The following is a 21,911-nucleotide window of genomic DNA, read 5'->3' on the forward strand; positions in this document are numbered from 1 at the left end:
GCCTGCATGGCATGATGATTTGGGAAGCTGATGGCTCAGCTTTCAGGTTTGGTGTTGTGTCTGCTCCTAGCAATGGCAGAGACTGCTGGGAACCCCTGGTTGGGTTTGAGGATGCTGGATATGGGAGCAGAGCTGGCAATATCCCTAGGGAGAGGAGGACAAAAGAATCTGAGGAGGAGTCACTGCTGCCGCTGCAGCAGCACTGGAACTCCTGTCTCCTTAACAGGATGGGAATTCTGGGATACATGCTGTGGATACGTGCTAGGACAGGGGCATCCATCAAGCCTGGCTTTAGTCTCTAGGCGGCAGGAATGTTCATCGCTTTGCTTGGAGCAGGGCATCCATTCTATGGAGTGAACGTGCCTGCATTGGGGCCGCTCCAGCCTGCTGAGCCATGGGGCTCCTCAGAGAGCTGCTCCATGAAGCTGTATTTTCCACTCCTGGCAAAACATCCTCATGCTTTATTCTCTGAGCAATCAGACAAACGATCCTGTACTCGCCCACAAACAAAGTCATCAGGGCTGGAGATTTAAGATAGGAGCACAGGAGCTCTGCATGGAGCTGGAAACGGCAGAGCAGACAATTCTGACTGAGGCAGGGAGTGCAGAGGTGACTCTGTGTGGATCTAATGGATGGACACAAAATGTGAACGCTTCCCACCTTTGGTGTTTGGCGTGGCAGGGAGGATGTTCTATAGCATCTGTAGATCAGATTAGAAAGAGGCCTATACAATTCGCTATGTGGGTTCTGGCTGCTGCTTCTCCCTGTGGTGCTGGCTGCTTGTAAGGTACAATGTGAGATAACACTGCTGTTGTAAGGGATAAATCCCTGATAACAAGCACAGAGCAGGGCTGGGGTGCCCATTCCTGAGTAGTTGTGGTGCTGCTGATGCTTTGTGCTTTCCCTGAAGGCACTGGGTTGGGATTTCAAGGAACTCTGGTCCTTTGGAATTCCCTTCCCCAAAGCTTTGCCCAGCTCTGGGTAAAGCAGCCCAGCATCAACTGGACCAAAGGTTGGACATGAAAGCACAGGCAGACATGGTCTGCAGTTGCAGTACACATGATGGCACCCATTTCTGGCTGTACCAGGTATGTGGGAGCAAAAGGGGGCCCATATGGACAGGGCTTGGCAGTAGTCCTGCTTCTATCAGCCTTCTCCTGGGATGATGAGAGAGACCAGGCCATGGGTGACAGATACTGATGGTGTCTCTTCATGTGCTATTGGAGGGCCATCAGGAGCTCTAGGAAGAGGCCAGTGTGAGAGCCTGTATGAAGCCTATGTTCTGTATTTACTTGTTCTCTTAACTGCAAATATATAAACCCCATGTTGCCAAGTAGCGTTGTTCTGCACTTGGAGAACTGTTGCCATGAGGGCCAGGCAGGGTTTGGGTGTTGATGTGTGGGTTGGAGGGACCATGGACTGCACGGGTACAACTGTGTGACTTGGGAGAGATGCTTCTCCTGCGTGGTGAAGAGCAGCCCTTTCCCCAGGGTGTTTTGGCTAATGCACACTTGATTGCCTGCATCTTTAAAGCCTGTCTCTCAGAAGCTGCAACACCCACCTCAGCTTATAGAAATGTCATTAGAAGCCATTTAATGCTGTTCACCTGCAATACACAGAGAAACGCATTTGGATAAACAAAAGCAAAGTACATTAGTGCTAATTGCTGAGCAACTGCAGCAGGAGTGAGGAAGGGATGCACGGGCTCTTTGGTGATGCTGGACCATCCCTCCCTTCATCCCATAAGTGTCTCGGATGCCCATAAAGACTGGGAGGTCTCTTTTGGAGCACCCACAGTGGCAGTGCTGGGGGATAGGAATGGGGACAGGGACCCTTCTTGGCTCCATGGAGGAAACAGCAGCTCTGAGCAGCACAGCGAGGTAGAGCCCAGATGTGTTGTGTCTGGAAAGCAGGTCCCTGCACTTGCAATGGTCTTAAGTGGTTTCTGAAGTTGTGTTTCTTCCACCCTTGAAATGTTTTTTACTCTTTCCCCTTTTAAATAAGGTTATGATGATGGTTATTGTTGCTCAGACCAACACAGAGGTACCCAGGGGTCAACCTGCCATCCTCGTGTGCTGACCTGAGCATCCCCGTTGGCATCCCCCTTTGTGTAAGGCTGTCTGTTAGCCTTCGGAGATGTTTCCCCAACCCTCTGCTCAGCGAGAATGAACAAATGAAAGCCTTCATATATTGTAACTGAGCTACCTTTTTTATTCCTTCATATTCTCTTCTTTGTTTTGCTTTTCTATAAATTATTTAGAGTTGTGTGAGTGGGGAAGACAGCAGTAACTGCATTTCAGTCCTCTTCAAAACATAATAGTAAACAAGATCTAGGGCAGAATATTAAACCATCTGAGGGCTTCAGGAATTGGCAACAAAGAACTTCTTATACTGACTGAAAATCCCCCCTAAGCCAGGGCTGCAGGCTGCCTGCGGGGCCAGGGCTACCCCAGGCTCAGGGACGTGCTTACAAATGCTCCCGTGATGCTGTTGAGCTTTGCATCTCGCATTGAGGCAGGTTTGTGCCTTCCAAGGCATGCCAGTTCACTGCTTGCTCCTAGATGGGCATTTTTTCCCTTTTGGATGAGGCTTTGCTCAAGGAGTTAAGTTATAGAATTTGCTACTAATGTTATTCCTTTTCTGAAGCTGTTTGGAGCCTGGATTGACAAGGATGAAGCGGCTGTAGTTCAGATGTAGGATTTTAGGCTAGAAATATAAATATACATGCTGGGGGCTTTGCACTCTGACCAGGTTTGCACATCCATGGAAAATAGAGGGCTATGGGAGGCAGTGGATGTGCTGCACACAAGGGCTCTGTGACTGCCCAGGAGCAGCAGATGCAGCCAGGATTCCCATGGGGATGCGGCAGGTGGGGTGGAGGAACTGCAGTTGGTGTGAGCAGACACCGTGTACCTAGAGATCCCCAGGGGCTGGAAATCAGCTCTGCTTAGGCACAGTTTTACAGGTGGATGGAGGATGGATGCTGGAGTGCAGTCCTAGCTGAAGGACAGGGTCAGCCTTCCCCAAGTGCATGGCTGGAGCTGCCCGGTTTCAGTGTTGTCACCAAGGCTGGGTGATGAGCTGTGCCCACATCCCACAGAGTCCATCAGCACCCAAGGGAAAACCTCTTCTTGCTGCTCTTGCAGCATTGTGATAAGACATCAGCTGGGACTTGTCAGTGAGCTCCAAATGGTATCATCACTGGGGCTGTCACTAGAGGCTCTTTCAAGTGTCACTTCCCAGTATTAATTACCAGGGATGGCAAATCCGATGAAGATGGAGCATTTTGGCTCGTCCTCCTCCTGCCTGCACTGCTGCTCTCTCCCTGTGTGCGGCCAGTGATTGATTCCCAGGTGCCAGGTTGTGCTGACGGTGGGTGCTTCCCATCACTTGGGATTTGTGCCCCCCACACTGTGATGCTGTTGGGCTCATTCCATGAGGAAAGTCAGTGGAACAGGGTGCCTGGAGAAGCTGTGGCTGCCCCATCCCTGGCAGTGTTCAAGGCCAGGTTGGACACAGGGGCTTGGAGCAGCTGCTCCAGTGGAAGGGGTCCCTGCCCGTGGCAGGGGTTGGAGCTGGATGAGCTTTAAGGTCCCTTCCAACCTAAACCAGGTTGGGATTCAGTGAAGAATGTGGGGTTTTTCTTCCCCACACAGAGCTTCTGGATGTATCGAGTCAGGCAGGGAATTGCACTGGATGACTGTTAAATACATCCTTGCAAAATGGGAGAGAAGCCCCTGCCCTGAATGTTGAGCAGCCCAAATGTTCTGCAGATCACGGGCAAGCAAAGCATGGATCAGCAAGCCAAACTTCCCTCCCAAGTCCCAGGTACCTCGAGCAGCTCCCACATGGTGCCGGAGCGTCTCAAGTGAAGCCAGCACAAACAATACACGCGAGCAATGTGCTGAATAATGACATCTAGCAACAAGCACGTCTGAGTGATAAAGTTAATGAAATTACAGGTTCTGACCTGATACCAGGCTCTGCTGTGGGTAGATAAACAGCAGGGCAAAGATGAGATGTTTATTTCTCCCTAGCTGCAGTTGTAATCTGGATGCGCCGTGCAGGGCCATTAACATCATTACTGTGATGCAAAATCGTTTTTGACTTGGGCGACAAAAAAAATACATAAAGAAAAATCCCCCAACTCCCTGGAGTGTGGAATGCTGGCGGAATTAGAATTGCAACAGGAGCACAACCTGACCCGGTGACATTGCTCAGAGCCCAGGTGAATTTAGACAGGAGGAAAATCTGAGACAGTTTAAGAAGAAAAACAGTCTTTTTCTTTAAAATGAATATGATAAAATGAAATGGAGTGAGGAAGGAGGCAGTAGCCAAGCATTCCTAATCATCCCAAAGGATCCCTTTGTGCTCGTGTAGAATGGGGGCTGTGCCATCTCCTTGTGGTTTTGGGTTCTTTCTGGGAATGAGAGCGGTTTGTGCCCTTGTGGGATTGTGTGCTGCCAAGTGTGGGTCTGCTGGTGGGGGCTGCAGTGTCTGGGGTCTTGGTCTTCACTGGGGAGACTCCAGCCTGTGTTGGAACCCAGCTCCCGTGTGTACGGTGCTCTGAGATTGAGGGGATTTGGGTGAGTTTGCACAGGTTTATCTCTGTCCTCACTGTCTCTGACCTCGCTGCTCTGTGTTGTTTTCAGCCCATGCAGCTGATGATCTTTGCTCTCCTGCCTTTCCCAAGCAGTTGGCCTCAAGCTACAGCCCTTTAGGAATTCCTAACTTGCTTTTATCTGTTAATATACCTGGCTTTCTTCTTTACCAACAGGGTTTTATCCTACAGTAGCAGGAGCTCTTTGCTTCCGTGCATCAGGTGCTGTTTGAGGGGGTTTGGTCCCCAGACCATTGCAGGCAGCATCGCTACAGCCCCAGTGAGATGTGTTGGATACACAGAGATTGGTTAGTGAATGACAGCAGATAAAAGCCCAGCAAGGCTGAATATGGGGTTACCCCCAGGTTCCCTAACGAGAAGGTTTCACCAGACCAAATCTCTTAAGGATCAGTGAGAAGCAGAACTTGTGCTTGGTGGAAGCTGAGGAGAAAAGAGATGTCAGACTTGAAAATCGAGTATCTGCAATTCCAGTCCTGCAACAAAGGGACCCATCTGTATTTTCTCAGTTTCTTTCATGTTCAAAAAAAGAACTTTTCAAGAGAGCCTTTGTGCTGGCTTCAGAGACTCTGCAGTCTGGGTATGGCCTCCAAGTCTAGACAGGAGACAGGACTTATTACCGATGGTACCAATGATGAATACCATAGGCATATCAAAGGTGTGGTTGTGCAGTCATCTTGAATTCATGCCTCCTGGACTTTCTTCTCACCTGCTGTGTTAACTTAGGTAAACCTCTGAAGTTTCTCTTACTTAATGCTTTTTCTCTGTAGTGATAGCGAGAGGCTTTCCAACATGGCCTGGCACCTGGAGTGAGCCTGGACATGGAGATCCAGCTCCTCTGCCACTGCCTGCTTTGGTAACCCTAGTCATATAGGGATGCTGGGGAGAGACTCTTCATTAGAGACTGTAGTGATAGGACAAAGGGTAACGAGTTGAAACTTAAACAGGAGAAGTTCAGATTGGATATAAGGAAGAAGTTATTTACTGTGAGGGTGGTGAGGCACTGGCATGGGTTGCCTGGAGAAGCTGTGAATGCTCCATCCCTGGCAGTGTTCAAGTCCAGGCTGGACAGAGCCTTGGGTGCCATGGTTTAGTGTGAGGTTTCCCTGCCCATGGCAGGGGGGTTGGAACTGGATGATCTTTAGGTCCTTTCCAACCCAAACTGTTCTATGATTCTATACCACTTAATGATCCAGTCCTTGCCTGTGAGTTGGAACCAAACAGCAGAAAGGCCAGCATGAGGAAACACTGAGAACTGCTAATGTAAGGGGTTGTTGTCACAACAGCTTCCAGCCGAACTGCACTGGGTGATGCAGTCCAGCAGAACTGTGGGAGAAGGGGAGAAAAATAGCTTAGGTTTGAGATGACAGCAAAAAGCTGGCAGGGGAAGGGTCCTGGTGATGGCGAAAGGGGGCTTCCTATGTCACCCACCGATGCTGGAGCAACTGTTCTGATGGCCCCATCTCAGTCACTGTATTCACTTCCCAGTGAAGACTCCTCTAAGGGAGGGAAAGGCAGTCGTCCAGCCTGAGGTTTTGGTGCTGGGGAAAGGGGTATGGGGGTGGCTGAGATTTGAATAAGGAGGGCATCAGCTGAGCTGGCCCTGGAGGTGCTATTCCTTACAGCTGTATGAGCTCTGCAGCATTTTGGAGGTGAGACTTCAAGGCAAAGTGTGAATCAGAAGCGATGCCCTCATACCAGCAGGGATGATGGTGTTGTTTTCTAATGAAGAAGGAAGAGACCATGGGCAATAGGAGCAAGATGACCAGCCTGATGTCGCTGTCCCTGAGCTGACAGCCCCCTGGCCTCAAGGGGACGTGGGTGCTGGCAGGAGGTCCCCCACATGCTAGGGTGTGCTGTCCCTAATGCCGGGGCTGGAAGCCACTACCTGCAGCCACCGTTCACTCTGGTAGGCAGATCCAGTGCCACCCTGAGCACTATCCAGAGGCTTTCTGAGCCTTTAATAAATAAAACGATGGCTTCACGCCTGCTGGGGCTGGAGGCTAAAGTGGGACAGTGCGTCAGGCCAGCATCTGATGTGTCCTGGGGCTCTGTCTTCTTTCCAGTGACCTGATGGGATCATGACCCTCTTTGTACGTGATCAGCTTTTCCCTGCTCTAATCCCTGCCAACTCCTTGTGTAATTTCCAGAGACCTTTGAAAATGTATATTCACGTGGCCTGCCAGTGGAAAGTGGGTTTTGCAGTCCCCAGTTCCTGCCTGAAAAACCTGGCTGTGAATTTCAGCTTGAAAGAAAGAAAACACAGAAAATGAGGCCCATCAGGGTAGAAATCAGGTCCCAATTCAGGAAAGCATTAAAGCACATGCTTAGCTAGAGTCTCTTGTTATTAGACACATTAGATGTGGGTTGAAGTCCAGCATGCTTAATTCCAACTGATTTGAGTTTATTAATAAAAGGGGGTAGGGGGCCCACTTGCAGAGATGACAACAGATACGCCATTAAGTCCTTTAGTTTGATGGTGATGCCTGCTCTGACTTTAATGCTGATTTGAAAGGTCCATACCTGCCAGGGAAATGCTTTCCTTTCCAGAGAGATAAACACAGTCATAATTAATATATTAATACATTAATTGCTTTCTGAGCTGTAAATGGAGAGTTGCCAGGCTGCAGTTTTAGGTTGTTTTGATCATCTCATCACTGCGCTTGTTGCCTCCATCTCAAGTTTGTGCTGTCCTCACCCATACAGGGAGAGGGAAGGATGGTTTCTTGGCCTCATGTTCCTGTGGGAAATGCTTCCCCGTCCTTATACCCCCCAAAGAATTGGCCTAAAGCAGCAGCATAGATGTATAGCATGTCCAGGATGTCTCCCCAGCAAGAGCCATTGTCTGATGTGGCTCCTGCTTCCAGCACAGGGTCAGAAGTGATGGGGAAGCTCCTGGGGACCAGTGGCATCCTCTGGTCCTGCATCCCCCTGGCTGAAGGAGAAGCTGTGTTGCCATTGCTTGATGACTGATTAAGGCGGAAACATCTCAGACCAGTCAGGGCTATTCCTGGCCCACAGCAGTGCTGCTGTTGAGGAAAGGCTGATAGGTTGGATTTCCTGATGTGACTTCCTTGTTTTTCTCCCCTCCCTTTGCTGCATCCCGCTCACTGATTTCACAATACAGATGAGGAAAGAAGATGGTAAAGTGGCTTTTGATGGTGCCATAGGCGATGGAAGAGAGGTGTTTTAGTATGCCAGCATTTAATCCCAGCATACCTGAAGGGATGGTGGTTTTGTGAGGTCCTGTTGGTTAGTCACCCCTTGGTAAAGCTTGGGCTGCTCTCACCCCAACACTATAGTGGCATCCCATGTGAGAAGAAACACCGGTGGTCATCTCTCCCAGCCACAGCCAGGTGACTCACGGCTCCTCAAATCAGCAGCAGCTCTTTTAACATGGGGTTTTGTGGGGCTGCCTGGTGGAGATGCCATGGCAGCTCCATGTGCAGTAGCCCTTATTCCCCAGATGCCCAAAGTGCTTTTCATCCAGGCAAAATCACAAGCTCACAGCAGATAAGCTGTGAAGTTTTGGCTGTCCAAGGAAAACAAGCCATCAGGACCTATATTTGTATAAAGGCGCGTTGTTCATCACTTTGTGCATCACTATGAATGTTTGATAGAGCACTACATTATTTAAGGCATTGCTGATTTGGAGGCCAGTTGTTGACCAGGATTAGCTTTGAGATGGGATGAGGTTTTTCAACTATTTTTCTATTTCCTGATGCAAAATCTAAAAAATAACATAGTAGCTGTTTATTCCACAGGGAATTCCCAGGGGGATCTCAAGTGACATTCCTTCTCCTGGGTTTCTGTGCTGGGTTGCATCTTGCAGCTGCTTTGTGTGCAAGGCAGAGGGAGAGCTTCATCCCTGCTCAGGGCTGAGTTCTTCAATGGTGTCAATGTGGAGGTTTCTAAAGTCAGGCTGGCCAGGATAAGAGTGGGGTCTGGGGTGAAGGAGAACAACTCCAATGTTCCCTATTTCAGCTGGAGATAGAGATGCTAGAGAGCACTTGGGCAGCCCCTGGGATGCGTGGCTCAGAGCTGAGGCTGTTCCAGATCCTGTGTCCTGTGTGAGAGTGATGGTTTTGTCTCAGTCCATGATGCTCAACACTTCTTCAGTTTGGCTTTCAGCAGCGTTGTGGGTCTGTCAGTCTGAATGTGTGAGATGTTCCAGTTGAAGATGTCCCTGCTCATTGCAGGGGGGTTGGAACTAGATGAGCTTTGAAGGTCCCTTCCAATCCAAACCATTCTGATTCTATATTCTCCTTATCAATCCATCCAAAGCTTGTGGGTTTTATGTGAAGGGGAGCAGACAGGGCAGCTCCAGTGCCAGCTCTTCCTTCTGTTTGCATGTCCTCTTCCTGTTAGCTGCGTATCACCTGCCTACAGCATAGAGACAGTTCATTTTGTCAGCTGGCTCCAAAGGAAGATGGATCGAGGCCGGGCACGAGGTCTGCAAGCACCTTCCAGCCCCATTTATCATAAGGCAGTGACCTACCCAAAGGACCAGCAGGAGAGGAAACTTATTAAGGAAGTGCTTCAAATCAATCCTTCCTGACAGCCCCACTGACTTACAGCACTTGCAAAGGCTCACCCACCGGGTCCTGCAGGGTCTGGACGTGCTCAGCCTCATTTCCTTGTCTTTGTGATTTGGAAGTGGTATGCATTTGATGCCCCAGGCTCCCCGTGTATTCCCTCAGCTCCAGGTCTTCTCCAGAGCCAACAAACTGCCTCTAAGCTTCGTATTTCCTGCCTGGATCTGTGTGCTTCCTGGGGTAGGAGATTGCTGGTCCCTGCCATGGTAGGGGTGGTGTTTGTGCCATGTGTGCATGGCTGAAGCTCCTTGGCCCCATTGCAATATGGGGTTTTAGTGATTTGCCCTTCTCATGTGGGTTGATGTCGCTCCCTTGTTGCTCCAGCACGTGGCACAAAGTTGCTGGTACCATGAGCAGGTATCACCTTGCCTGTTGGGCGAAGGAAATCTGTTTTCTAACTAGTGAATGTCCTGCACCATGCTGCTGAGCAGGGAATTGAGTGGTGGTTGAGACTGGAGAGGGGACAATGTACCACATTTCCCATCCACATTTGCCCTGCCTGTCCCTAGGGGTGCTGGGACTTGCTCACATTCACTTTACAGATGCCACAGTGCTGCTGCCTCCAGGTTGATCCCACAGCATCACTTCCTCAGCCAGGTGGGGATGGGCTATTCCTGCCCTTGGTGAGTCCATGGGGCATTTTCTCCTCTGGATTTGTGGAGTTGTAGGGGCTGCATGGCAGAGGGAGTGAGCTGGAGGTTAGTGCTGTGCTCTTCAGCCCTTGTCTCTTCTCCATGCAACATTAGCCCCGGGCTGCTTCATGTGTCCATTAACAGCAAATGGGGAAGCTTCCTCCAGAGTGTTCTTATTGAACTTTTCAATTACTTTATAACTCGAGGAACATGAGGTAGTGCTGAGGCTCTGCCCATCCTGCCTGCTCCTCTAAGTAAAATGTTACGGTGTCTCATTAAAGAATGTAAGGGTTTTATTAGGGTGGAGAAGATGGGAGACAAGGTCTCTGATGGTCTGGACCTTCTCAGTGCTAGGTCAGGGGGAGATGAGGTAAGCTTGATGGACCAAAGACTTTTCCTTGCAGAAGGAGGAATGGCATGAAGAGATTAATGCTCTATACATGCCAGGGGAGGGGTGTGCTAGAAAACTCCTTGCCCCATGGAAAAGCTGAGGGTTTCCTAATGAGAAACAGCTCCTGGGAAGGTCAAACCCATGCGCAGCAGCCCATGAAGTGCAGAGACCCAAAAGATGCTTCAAGATGTGAGGCAGAGACTGTTGGAGCGTGGCTCTAAAGCATTTGCTCTTTCACAATGTGTTTGTAATTATATTGTATTATCTTAATCACCAACATGGGAAGTCGGGAGTGTGGCGGGAGAAAAGGGAAGGAGGAAGGTAAAAAGGCAGGGAAAGCGCATGGAGATGAGTAACTCACAGCCTCTGTCGATGGAGCTGTGGTTGGGGTTGGAAATGCTGCTATTAATACAATGCTTATTCATTTCCTCCCATAAAACGCTGGAAGTGCGTTAGGAATGAAATTAACATTCTGTGGCATTTCCCAGTAAACGGTTAGTTTGCACACATGAGTGGAGGCAATTAGCTGGGAAGCGATGGAGCAGCGTGACTGGAGAGAGGATGAGGAAGGGTCAGGGCAGGAGGTGCTGGGAGGGTGCTGCTGTGGGGGCTCTGGCTCTGAATGCCTCTTTCCATTGGGATGGGCATCCCCATAGGTCCTGCTCGCTGGGCTGAAGCAAGGACAGGAACTGTAGATATTTCCTGCTCTGTATAGATCATAGCATCATGGAATAGTTTGGGTTGGAAGGGACCTTTAAAGGTCGTCCAGTTCCAGTCCCCTGCGAAGAGCAGGTTGCCCAGAACCACATCCAGCCTGGCCTCAGATGTGGGGAACCAACAAAGCTTTGCAGTAAAGAGGAAAAGCAAAGAGTGGGTGCATGGTCAGAGGGGTTGTGGGGTACCCTGGGGTCCTCACTGTGGGATGCTGAGCCAACACATCTCCATCCTGCTGCCATGCTCAACGCCCGCATCCCCCAACACCCCTCCTCCTTCCCTATTACACGCCCCAGGCTTTATTAAAACCAATGGAGGCTCTTTTTTTCCCCCCAGATTTGTTAAACTACTGAAAACTTCTGATCCTATCAGGGCTTTTTTTCCCTGCCTCGTACCAGATAAGGACTGTGCTGGCTCCGAGCCCGGAGCTGAGGGTGGTGGAGAACAGGGTAGGGAAGCAGTGAGCTCATGAATATGTGAAGGAGGAAAGTACATTTGTTCAGTTTCTTTCAAAGGAGACATCTTGAATAAAACTTTATTTCTTCTTCTGCTACCCTCCTCCTCCAATTTGCAATTACAATCAGGTTTATATATAAAAATCTTTTTATAGCAAGAGATTTATTAATGTACATAATAACCTATTAATATATTAATAGCTGTGCATTAATACCTATGTTAAAAAAGTATGCATTTTCTATTTTGAAACTCAACAAGAAAAGCCAGAAAAGAAAAGAGATTTGATTCAAGCTTGTTTTCCAAATGCTCCCTGCTTCCCATATCCCCCTGATGCTGCATCTGAAACCCCTCTATGTAAAAGAGCTTCTTGGAGGGACATTGATCTCCCCTCGTGCTGTTGGTTTACCTTGATGGGTTCACCTAAGAATGGCTTTGAGATGTGTGCGTTGCAGGAGGTGCTTGGTCCCCTGATGTAATGGTATGTGGTTATTTGTGCTTTGGTTTGATTTTTATATATATGTATATATATATATTTATAGATTTATAAATATGTATCTTGTGACTTAGTTGTGTGATCCAGCCAGCAGTCTCACAGTGTTTTCTGGACACGATGGGCCTCCACATGGCATATGATATAGAATGGTAGAGAGCAGGGGACTGATGGGGACAGGCTGTCTTGCCTGAGAGGTGGTAAAGGGATTTGGTGGCTGGAGAAGGAGATGGAGCAATGAAGTTCTGAGTGTTTCTCATGTCTTTGCCCTATTCACTGTGCTACGTGGCAGGATGTTGCTCTCCAGATGTGTTTTCATCCCAATACATGTGAAGGCTTCGGTGTAATTGCCTAATTTTATGCTAGTAACGCTCTCTGCTTTCTGAAGCTTAGTACCTTCAGGGTGGCACTGTTGAAAATCAGCCCACATCCCAGTTTCAGAACAAACACCTTATTTCATGCTTCGGAAAGCAACAAACACCCATTATTTAGAGCTGGTGAGAAAACAGGCTTTCCACCATGTGGAAAACTTCCAGTATTGTGAAATTTATGCTCATCCCAAATAGTATCAGAAAGTCAATGTCTTCACATACTTTGTTGAATAGAAATTTCCAAGATATTGATCCAGGCACGTCTGGAAGAGCTTATTGAAACTCAGAGGTTTGATTTGGAGGAAACAATTATAACGTCGTGAAACTGTGTTTACATCTACCTGATGTTCACGTGGTGCATTATGGACATGGTGAATCATTAGACCTTTAGGTCAGGGGTTCCCAGGAAAGCACCTCCCCTGTACCTAGAAAAAGGTGGATTATGAGAAGAATACTGGAAGCAGATGGTGAGAGGGCAGGAGATAGTCTTGGAGAAGAGGTAGTGTTTGAGATGAGGGCACTGCATCTTGCACATGGCCATGGATGCAGCCATGAGTGCAGGTCAGGAGGTAAAAATCCCATTGACTTCGACTTCTAAATGAGCCCCAACTTTTCCGTTTAATCCTTGATTGAGTTTGATATGTTCTTGTGAAACACTTTGATTCCAGTGAAGCTCCGTGTTCAGTCGAGCAGCTCTTGGGCTGCTCTGCAAGCTACTCCTCTCTGCAAAACTCTGGGAGCATTTTAACCACTGGTAACGTTGAGGAATCGATAACTTGCCCTCTGACACTCGAAATCAGAGAGGGATGGGAAAATCAGATGCTTAAAAACCTATATTTTAAAAAAGATAAGCTTTAATACCTGGAGTAGGTAGCTCAAATAGTAGCTGCTGTTGCCTTTCCAGTCTTCTCCCTGCAGATGTTGTATGAGGAGGACAGGGATGGTTGTGGCTCCAGGGACTGAAACTTCAAGCCAGACACCAAAGACTGGAAGGCCTGGGGAAGCTGACACCTTTGCAGGCTTTAAGCTGAGGGCTCTGTTTTAATAAGCCACAAAACCTGAGCCCTGGGGTGGTCCAGCTCTCCCAACCACCCAACGAGAGCATGAGAAGTTGAGAATGATTTGGGGAGTAGCTGCTGCCCTTCCTCTACCCTGCCAGGGTCTGATGCAGCATCAAATAGGATATAGGGTCACTGCGGGATACAGGAGCATTGGCTTAGGCTGAAGGCAGTTCTCCAGTACATGATATGGCTGTTCCATTGGGGTCCTCCAAGTCCAGGTCTGAAAGCCCTAAAATAACCCACCAAAGCTGAGGGTTGCCTCCAAGAGCTGCAGGGCACTACCATCACCACCTGGCTTATCTGTCTCAAAACAGGTTGCACAAAGGGGTTTTCAGTTCCTTGTCCTTTGAGCTGGACCCTTGGGATGGAGGAGGCACCATCAAAGTGCAACCAGTGGAAGTGGAGGCACGCAACCAGTGTGTGTCTCAAATACAGGTTGTAGGTACAGGTTGTGTGTGCTTGCACTGTTCCAGCCTGTGACTGGGTTTTGGCGACTGAAGCTGGCGAGATACTGGTGCTGATGTCTCCACAAAACAGCCCCCCCATATCCTGTGCGCCTGGGAGAGGTGCAGCCCTCCTGGCTGGCAGCCCTGTGAGGGCTGGAACGAGTGCTGTTGCTTTCCATCTCTGTCGCAATGTATTTTTACCCAAACATTGCTCATATTGTTCAGTTGATGACTTTGTGTTGTTGTTGTTGTAATTTTTAAGCCAAGCAACATATTTTCCCACTGCAGCTTGTGCCAGCAGAAAGGAAAGCAGCAAGGAAGGCTATTGGTTTGAATTGTTTTGTGGGAGACATGCAAACGAATAGAGGGAGCCATAAGGAGAGCAAAGCACTTTCAAAATAGCATATGGGGGTGGACAGGAGGGAGGTGTACGTCAGGAACATGCCGTGTGCTTCACAAAGGTACAGTGACCTTCAGCTGCATCCTTACATCGCTGCCGGAGATGGAAGCTCAATTTGAGGAGGCCGAAGAGCCGCGTGATGCTTCTGCTTCAGCTTCTTCTTGGGGTGGTTGTGCTGCCGAAGGCTCTCACTATAATGGGGTGAGTTTGAGATCCTAGTGTTGTGCCAAGTGTCGGGGTGGATCTCACCACCTCTGCCAGGCTGGAGAAGCTCAGTGTGGTGATGAAGGTGTGAGCTCAATAACCCTGATGGATTTATCTCCTGGAAACCGGGAATGGGGGAGAAGGCAGATTCGGCAGGCTTTGCTCAAGGAGAAGGATGGTCCTATCACCTCCAGAACTGTGTCATGTCGGGGTGGTTGTTGCGAGGAGCTGGTGCCCAGGCACTGATGATGTGAGAGCAGTGTGTGGAGAGAACGGCGGAGCTGGGAGCTGCTGGCTGAGCCCATGCTTGGCACATAGAGCCCAAGTGGGTGTTGCAGGACAGAGCTGAGGTATGTAGAATAGAATCATTCCATTGGAAGAGACCTGCAACAGTCATTGAGTCCAAATGTCTGACCATCTAAGGGCTGACCAAAAGTTAAAGTAGATCAAGGGCAACATAAAAAGAATGTGGAGCTGTTGGAGCGAGTCCAGAGGAAGCCACAAAGATGCTGTGAGGGCTGGAGCAGCTCTGCTCTGGAGCCAGGCTGAGAGAGCTGGGCTGGGGCAGCCTGGACAAGAGAAGGCTCCTGAAGGGGAGACCTGAGAGCAGCTCCAGTGCCTAAAGGGGCTGCAGGAAAGCTGGAGAGGGGCTTGGGACAAGGGCCTGTAGGGACAGGCCAAGGGGAATGGCTTGAACCTGCCCAAGAGAGGGGAGACTGAGATGAGCTCTTAGGCAGAAGTTCTTCCCTGTGAGGGTGCTGAGGCGCTGGCACAGGGTGTCCAGAGAAGCTGTGGCTGCCCCATCCCTGGCAGTGTTGAAGGCCAGGTTGGACACAGGGGCTTGGAGCAAGCTGCTCCAGTGGAAGGGGTCCCTGCCCATGGCAGGGGTAGGAGCTGGATCAGCTTTAAGGTCCCTTCCGAAAGCAAGCTGGGATTCTGTGATTGCCTATCCCATGGTAGCGATGTTTCCATCCTTTTCTAGACAAGAGAAGGGAGACAGGAATGCTGGGCATGTGTGCTCTGTGTGTGCACGAACTCATGTTTGCCAAGTGGTTGTGTGCTGCCAATGGAGTCATTGGTCTGGGTGTATGATGGGTTCCTCTCCCTGGCTGTCCAGGCTCAGCCTGTGGGAAAGCTCAGGTAGCAGTGTACAGTGCTGTCTCTTCTGCATATGAACAGACATTCCCATAGTCAGCAGGGTCCCACCAACCATGTCTCACCACGTTATGTGGCATTGCTTTCTTCTCCCTCCCTTTTGTCACTGTTGGCAGCGGATGAAGGGTCCTCCCTTCATCCTTGACCCCTGATGCTCATTCAGTTTAAGCCCAGCTACTTTCATTTGTCAGCGAGGTTTTTTTCCATGCTGCCCATGTTCATCTCTCCTTGCTGACACCGTGTCAACAGGGACTTTTTATTTTCTCTTTTTTCATTCTTGTCATTGTTTCCTTCTCTTTTCTTCCTTTTGCTTTTTTCTTTCATTGCTCCAAACCCCAAAGTTCGGGGGCACGGAGAAGCCATCACTGTGCAGGTGCACGAACTGTGCAGAGCACTGAGATGCACCTTTCTGCTTCCATTCCTTTAGTAAGTATCTGAGCATCATCACATATAGCCAGCAGCCACAGGGACCCTCTCCCCACATAGGTCATGTTTCCCCCCTGCTTTTATTGTTACTCCACTGAGAACCACGTGAGCAGGTGCCTCTGGATGGCTGTACCAGGATATGGTGGCCAGATGGGGTACGATCACTGTGGTGCTGATTACTCCCATCAGGCGAGCAAGGATCATGAGAGAGCTATGACCTCACCATGTTTCTTTGCTTGCTGAAGGCCTGCCCTCCTCCTCCTTCTCTTCTTCCCTTGCTCCCCTTCTTGCCTCTTTTCTGTAACTAAGCCTCATCCGCGTGGTTCCTGAGCTCCCCGCTCCACTTGCACACGTTATATATTGCACAGCCCCGAGGTTCAAATCACTTGCCATCTGTTCCCAGGGAAGCCCTGCTCTGCTTGCTCCCGGATGATGAAGGAGCTGCAAGGACAGGCTTTCCCCCACAAACGCAGCGATGGGGTGCTGAGATGTGCTGCATCCTTCCCCAGTGCCTCAGCGGAGCCCTATGAGAGGGGTTGTGCAGTCAGGGTGGGAGTAGATGATGCTTTCAGAGATCTTTCCCTGCTCTTGAAATAGTCCCCTTTGTGCTGCTTGCTGGAGCATCGGCACTGCAGGATCCAGCTGTGTGTGCTATGAATGTAAGGGGGCTTTGGGGAGCTCTGCCTTTGATCTGGGTGAGCCTGGTGTTGAATAATTGGAAGATGGAACAGAGCTGGTCCCTGAGGCCACCCTCTCTCTGGAGCTCTCCCAGAGTGGTTCCCACCTTCAGAGCTTAAGCAGACAGTGGGTTTGATCCTCATCTCTCCATCGCCAATGCTGGATGGATGGATTCTCTCCTGAGCCTTCCTGATGCGCCTGCACCAATATGCTCTTCTCTGCTGCTCCCTTTCACAATGGCCTTGGCAGATTTCAGTGCCTTCTCTGCAGCCTGTGGGGTAGAAGAGCACCCTGGGGTGGTCTAAAGGCTCTCAATCCCTCAGAGGCTGAGGGCATTGCATTTGGGATTTGGGAAGAAGGAAGGGAAAGCTGTTCCATGCACTGCCTGCAGCATGGGGTTGCTGCTGGAGGAGCCTGCTGCAGCCTCAGTGTTTAAGTCCAGTCCTTGTCTAGGATTACAAATGCCTTGTCCTGCATGGCCAGCTTCTCGTTCCAGACCAAAATGTCCTCTGCACCACGCTGTGAAGGGAATTAGAGTCGGTGGTCTGGAGCAGTTATGCATCCTGAGCCCACTGGGTACTCGAATAGCTCCATACAGATCTGATGGGTCTCTGGAGCTGGGGGATGCGGTGGATAAGTGCTCACTTATCCGAGCAGGATGGGTGGCTGTAGGGCTGTTGATCCCTGCTGTGGGGATGCTGTGTGCAGGGGCAGCTTCAGGAGCTCGGAGACATTCCGTGATTCTGGCAATGGAGGCAGGTTTGTGTTCTGCTAATGAGTGTGTTCTAGGAGCTGACAGAGGCCAAGCCATTTGTTAAACCTGGGAGACCTCTGTGGCCTGCAGGAGGACAAAGCTTTGATCCCGAGTTTCACCTTTGCCCTTTGTGAATGTTTTTCTGGTTTCCTGTAACTGCCCATCCTGCTGAGTTTCGTAGGACAATCCTGGAAGGGTTTTAGCCTTACTGGATTAAGGGGATATGTGAGAGCAAGGAAGGGAGTTACTTAAACATCAGCAAGCTGCAATGTGCCCTGGGGTGTTGCAGCAAGATGTGTCCTGTGCTACACCTGGAAGGCCCCAAGGATTCCTGTTGTAGCTCTCAGAGCATGCCTGGACCAGCTGTGCATCCTTCACTTGGCTCCCACCCCATTCTTGCCCATTGCTTTGTGATCCCAGATTTGTCTGCCAGGGAATACCTGACTCCCCCCCCGCCCCCAAGCTGCTGAGTCTGGGGTGCAGCTCCCAGCTCTGGGGCACAGTTAGACCCAACCTGAAGCCATCTCAGTGCCCAGGGTTTCCTGTGTGGTTAAGGGATAAGGATAAAGGCACGATGCTCCTAGTTCCCTGGGTGCACATGGGGGAAGAGGCAAGGAATAACCCTGAATGCTGGAAAGCAGAAATGCTGTTACTGTAAACTCACAATTATCCAAGTTCCGTGGCTTTGGTAACACTTGGAAAGTGCTGGATGGGTCCTTGTGGGTGATCTGGGGGCTCTTGGCAGAGCTCCTGCCCCAGGGCTTGGCTCTTGGTCTATACAGTCAATGGGGACATGGTCCTCTTCTAACCACATCCTTTTGGTGGTGTTGCAGCTCCCGAGGTGACGCAGGAGACAGTGGAATCCCTGATGCAGAAGTTCAAGGAGAGCTTCCGCACCAACACACCCATTGAGATTGGGCAGCTCCAGCCGGCACTGCGCAGCACATCTGTGGGGAGACGGAAACGCCGGAGCCGGCCACGAGGTAGGCAGATAACATCTCCATGCTCTCCATGACCACATCCAAAGGAGGAAGGCAGGAGCTCCTCACCCTCACTGCAGAGCATGTGGGATGCTGGAGCTCCTCAGTGATGGGGTGAAGAGGGGCAAACCCCATGTAGCATCCTCTGCGGGGTCTGGTGGAGGTGCTTGGGATGGAGTTCCCCTTGTGTTGTGTCCCCATGGGGTTTATCCAGGTCTGCTGCAAGCCCAGGGTTCCTGTCAGCTGCCCCAGCTGAGTGTGTTTTGATGGGAATCAAGTATTGTCTCTTGGAAACCTTCTGTTTTTGGAAGAACGGGTGAAATTCGTTTTGCCCCTAACTCGCGTCACTGGGACATCTCATCTTTCCACTTTTTCCCAGTAATTAGGGATTTTTGGCCTTTATTTGAGGGGTCACAAAGGAAGCAGTATCCATGGCTCTAAAGGCTGTACCATGCAAAAGTGTAACTTCTATATGTAGCTATTCTATAACTGTATATAACTATATATATATACTATATAGCATATAGTATATGCTATGTAGTATATAGAACTATATATATACTGTAACTTCTATATGTAGCATTGCCAGCTACACCAAAACAACAGGAGGAGGTTGGCTAAAACAGCCTTGAGAACAAGATTTGCTCCTTGCGTTGCTTTTCAGCATGTAAACTGCCTCCTCCTATTGCTGTCACTGCTTAGAAAGGTGATGGCTGTGGGTTAGGTGGTGAGTGCTGAGGCTGTGCCAGGGTTTTGGGTCCACATTTCCAGCTGGGGAGGAGGCACTGGGGCCCCTCCAGGGATGATGGGCAAGGAGGGTCCCTTGACCGTCACACTGCGGGTCTTTGTGGTAGCACTGGGAGCTGGGAAGGAAAATGCTCCTTTTATTTACTGTTGGTTTTGGTTTTCATTTATTTATGAGTCTGAAACGTGATCTTTTCTTCTAGATACATTTTCCTGCAATACAGGCCTGGAAAGGGCTTATTTTTTATCATAGCTCTGCCTATAAATTATTCACTTTGCGTGAGGAAAATGCTCTGAGTCTTTAACTGGTTTAAATGATTCGGTTTGTTTTCTGGTAGTTATTCAAACACACAGAGCTGGGGTTTGCCGTGCCTATGTGGGGGATGCTGTGCAGGGAGGTTGCCTTGATTCCCAGCTCCAGGCTCATTCTGCCGTTGTTGGTTTTGTTTCACTTTTGAACTTGGTCACTAATGAAGCAAATCAGTTCAGCCTTGGAGCCAGGTTTAGGAGGAGACACGATGCCGAGCTGCATGGGAGCACAGTGTGGCTCTGAGGCAGCCTGGCTTGTCCCATACCTGAGGACATGCACTCTCCATCTCCCACCTCCCTGCCTCCCTGCAAATCCCCATCCACACCATGCCAGAGCATCCCAGCCTTTGCAGCATCACTGCTGCCCTGTGGATCCCTCTGCCTATTAGTGACCACAGGAATTGGTGGATACAGGGCACCAGAGCCCTTGGGGACAAGATGCAGGTAAAGGAAGGTGATGGGGAGGAGCTGGGCACTGGTACTTCAAACTGCTTCTGTCCTGAGCTGGGTGCAATGGTCTCAAAGGTGCTGCATGGAAGATAGGGGGGTCTCAGTGCACCCCATGCTGCAGAGCTCAGCTCTGGTATATGTGAATAGGATGGGTGCAAGGGAAGGGCCTGGGTTAGCTGGGAAGGTGCTGCCATGGCTGGTCCTTATCTGCACCAGGAGCAGGATGGGTCTCTGTGGTGTTGGTGTCCAACCTACTGCAGTTTCTGGGGGGCTCTGCTCCTCCTGCAGCTCCTTTGTGGATGGTTGCATGTGCCATAGGAGATGCTGGGGAGCTGTGTCTGTCCTTCCTTGCCCAAGGCATAATGTACCCCATGGACATCAGGAGGGGAGTGTGACCTTGAGTGTGTCTGCTTATGGGAGCCTTCACTAGCATGCCCTAGAAGATTTTAAGGTTTCAATCCCCAGAAATCAGCGAGCAGCCCCCAAAGCCAGGCCAGTTCCAGGGTCTCCAGCCCCGATCTTGCTCTCCACAGGCCCAATCCTATCCTCTTTTCTTTAGATCTCTTTTTGAGGCCATATCCACTCCTTTCCCTTCTCCTTTCCTGGAGGTTTTGTCTTCACAGCCTCTGGAGGCCTTGGAGTGCTATGGGGCATTAAGGTTAAGCAATGATATCACCATTCCTGATGTTTGCATTTTACATCCCTTTGCAAACACAAACCCTTCGCCTCATTAATCCTTTGCAATCCATGGTGAGTTTTTTTCCTTCCCCCTAAAGGAAATTGTCCATTTGGGATGCATTTATTTCCTCCTAAGAGCTGCCTGACAGTTCCACTGATGGAGTTTGGGTCCAACTTTGTTACTGGGTAGTGACAAGGCGGCCTGATGGATGCATGTGTGTAATTATTTTCTCTTGGTTTGATTTAATTAATGTTTAACCTCATCAGAGCCCTGCAGCTGGAGTGCTCTCCCTGAAGGAACTGTGCATTCCATAAAGGATTTACTCCTTTAGGGAAAGGCTCTGGGATAAACCAAACCCAGAACCAACCCGCTGCCCCAGCCCAACACAAACAAATCTGGGAGAAGCATTGCCTTGTTTCGCTTCCCTGCACTAAGTGTGTTTAAACTGCTGCCTATTGCTTGTCATTAAATGTGATTCTGTGCTAAGTGGTTCTAACAGCTCTGGAAAAAGTGGTATTTTGCAGAGAATATCTACTTTAAAAAACAAAAATACACACCACCCTCTCCATTTATAATACCATTTAACTTTATTTTCCCTAATGCCTTTTTCATACAAACTTGTTCCCCAAACATTCTCACCAGTGAAGTGCATTTAGAGCTTATAAATAATAGAGGGAGAGTGAGGATGTTAAGAGCTGAGGTGCAGGAGGGATGGGCTGTACCTCTGGTGAGGGATGGCAGGGCAGGAGGGAAGGATGCTGCACCCAAGAAAGCCTGGATTTGCTGGTTCCTAAAACGCAGCCAGGCTCATACCTGAAGCATCCCAACCAGGCTGCATTGGAGCAGGGCTTATACTGGGAAGTGATTGTGGGGCAGGGAGCGCTATGGGGATGGAAGATGCAGGTTTGGCTGGACCACCCTGCGTACCCATCCCAAGAGCTGATGGGATGTCGGGGTGCAGTGCTGGGAGGTGGCCTTGGGGGAGGCCGGTTTGCAGAGAGGGGGTCTGGTGCCCTCTCCTGGGGTAGGCCTTTAAAAGCACCCTGGCTTTGAGAAGAAATAAGCCATTAATAGATCCTGCTGCCGGAGACGGGATGCGCTGTTCATCAGGGCTGCCGCTTCCTGTGGTTTAGAGGTCGTGGCTGTGCCATAAGTCACCCAAAGTCACTCTAGGGAGGAGAACCACGGCTTGGCTGGGCTCACCCCTGGACCATGCTTGTGCCAGGACAGCTCTACCTCCCACCTCACCCCATCCATCTGTCCTGGTGCCTGTGGAGCATAGTGCTTTGCTGATGAGGTTTATTCGGGGTTCAGCCAAGAGCTTTCACCTCACCAAAGCATCATGTCCAGCTCCCTGG

General features: G+C 49.9%; 1 protein-coding gene across 2 annotated transcripts in view; it reads left to right on the top strand.

Annotated features, from left to right (window-relative positions):
- Positions 1–21,911, top strand: part of ASTN2 (astrotactin 2) — a 328,524-nt gene that overhangs the window by 83,138 nt on the left and 223,475 nt on the right. The window contains exons 1-2 of one of the 2 annotated variants that reach the window (XM_034067351.1): positions 14,254–14,375; positions 18,225–18,374. In XM_034067351.1, coding sequence (XP_033923242.1) covers positions 18,260–18,374 — 115 coding nt within the window. In that variant the 5' untranslated portion in view covers positions 14,254–14,375; positions 18,225–18,259. Of the gene's footprint in view, positions 1–14,253; positions 14,376–18,224; positions 18,375–21,911 lie in introns of those variants that run through there. The other variant, XM_034067350.1, reaches the window with a different exon arrangement.

Source organism: Melopsittacus undulatus, chromosome 11 (genome assembly GCF_012275295.1).
Source record: "Melopsittacus undulatus isolate bMelUnd1 chromosome 11, bMelUnd1.mat.Z, whole genome shotgun sequence".
Classification (NCBI taxonomy): domain Eukaryota; kingdom Metazoa; phylum Chordata; class Aves; order Psittaciformes; family Psittaculidae; genus Melopsittacus; species Melopsittacus undulatus.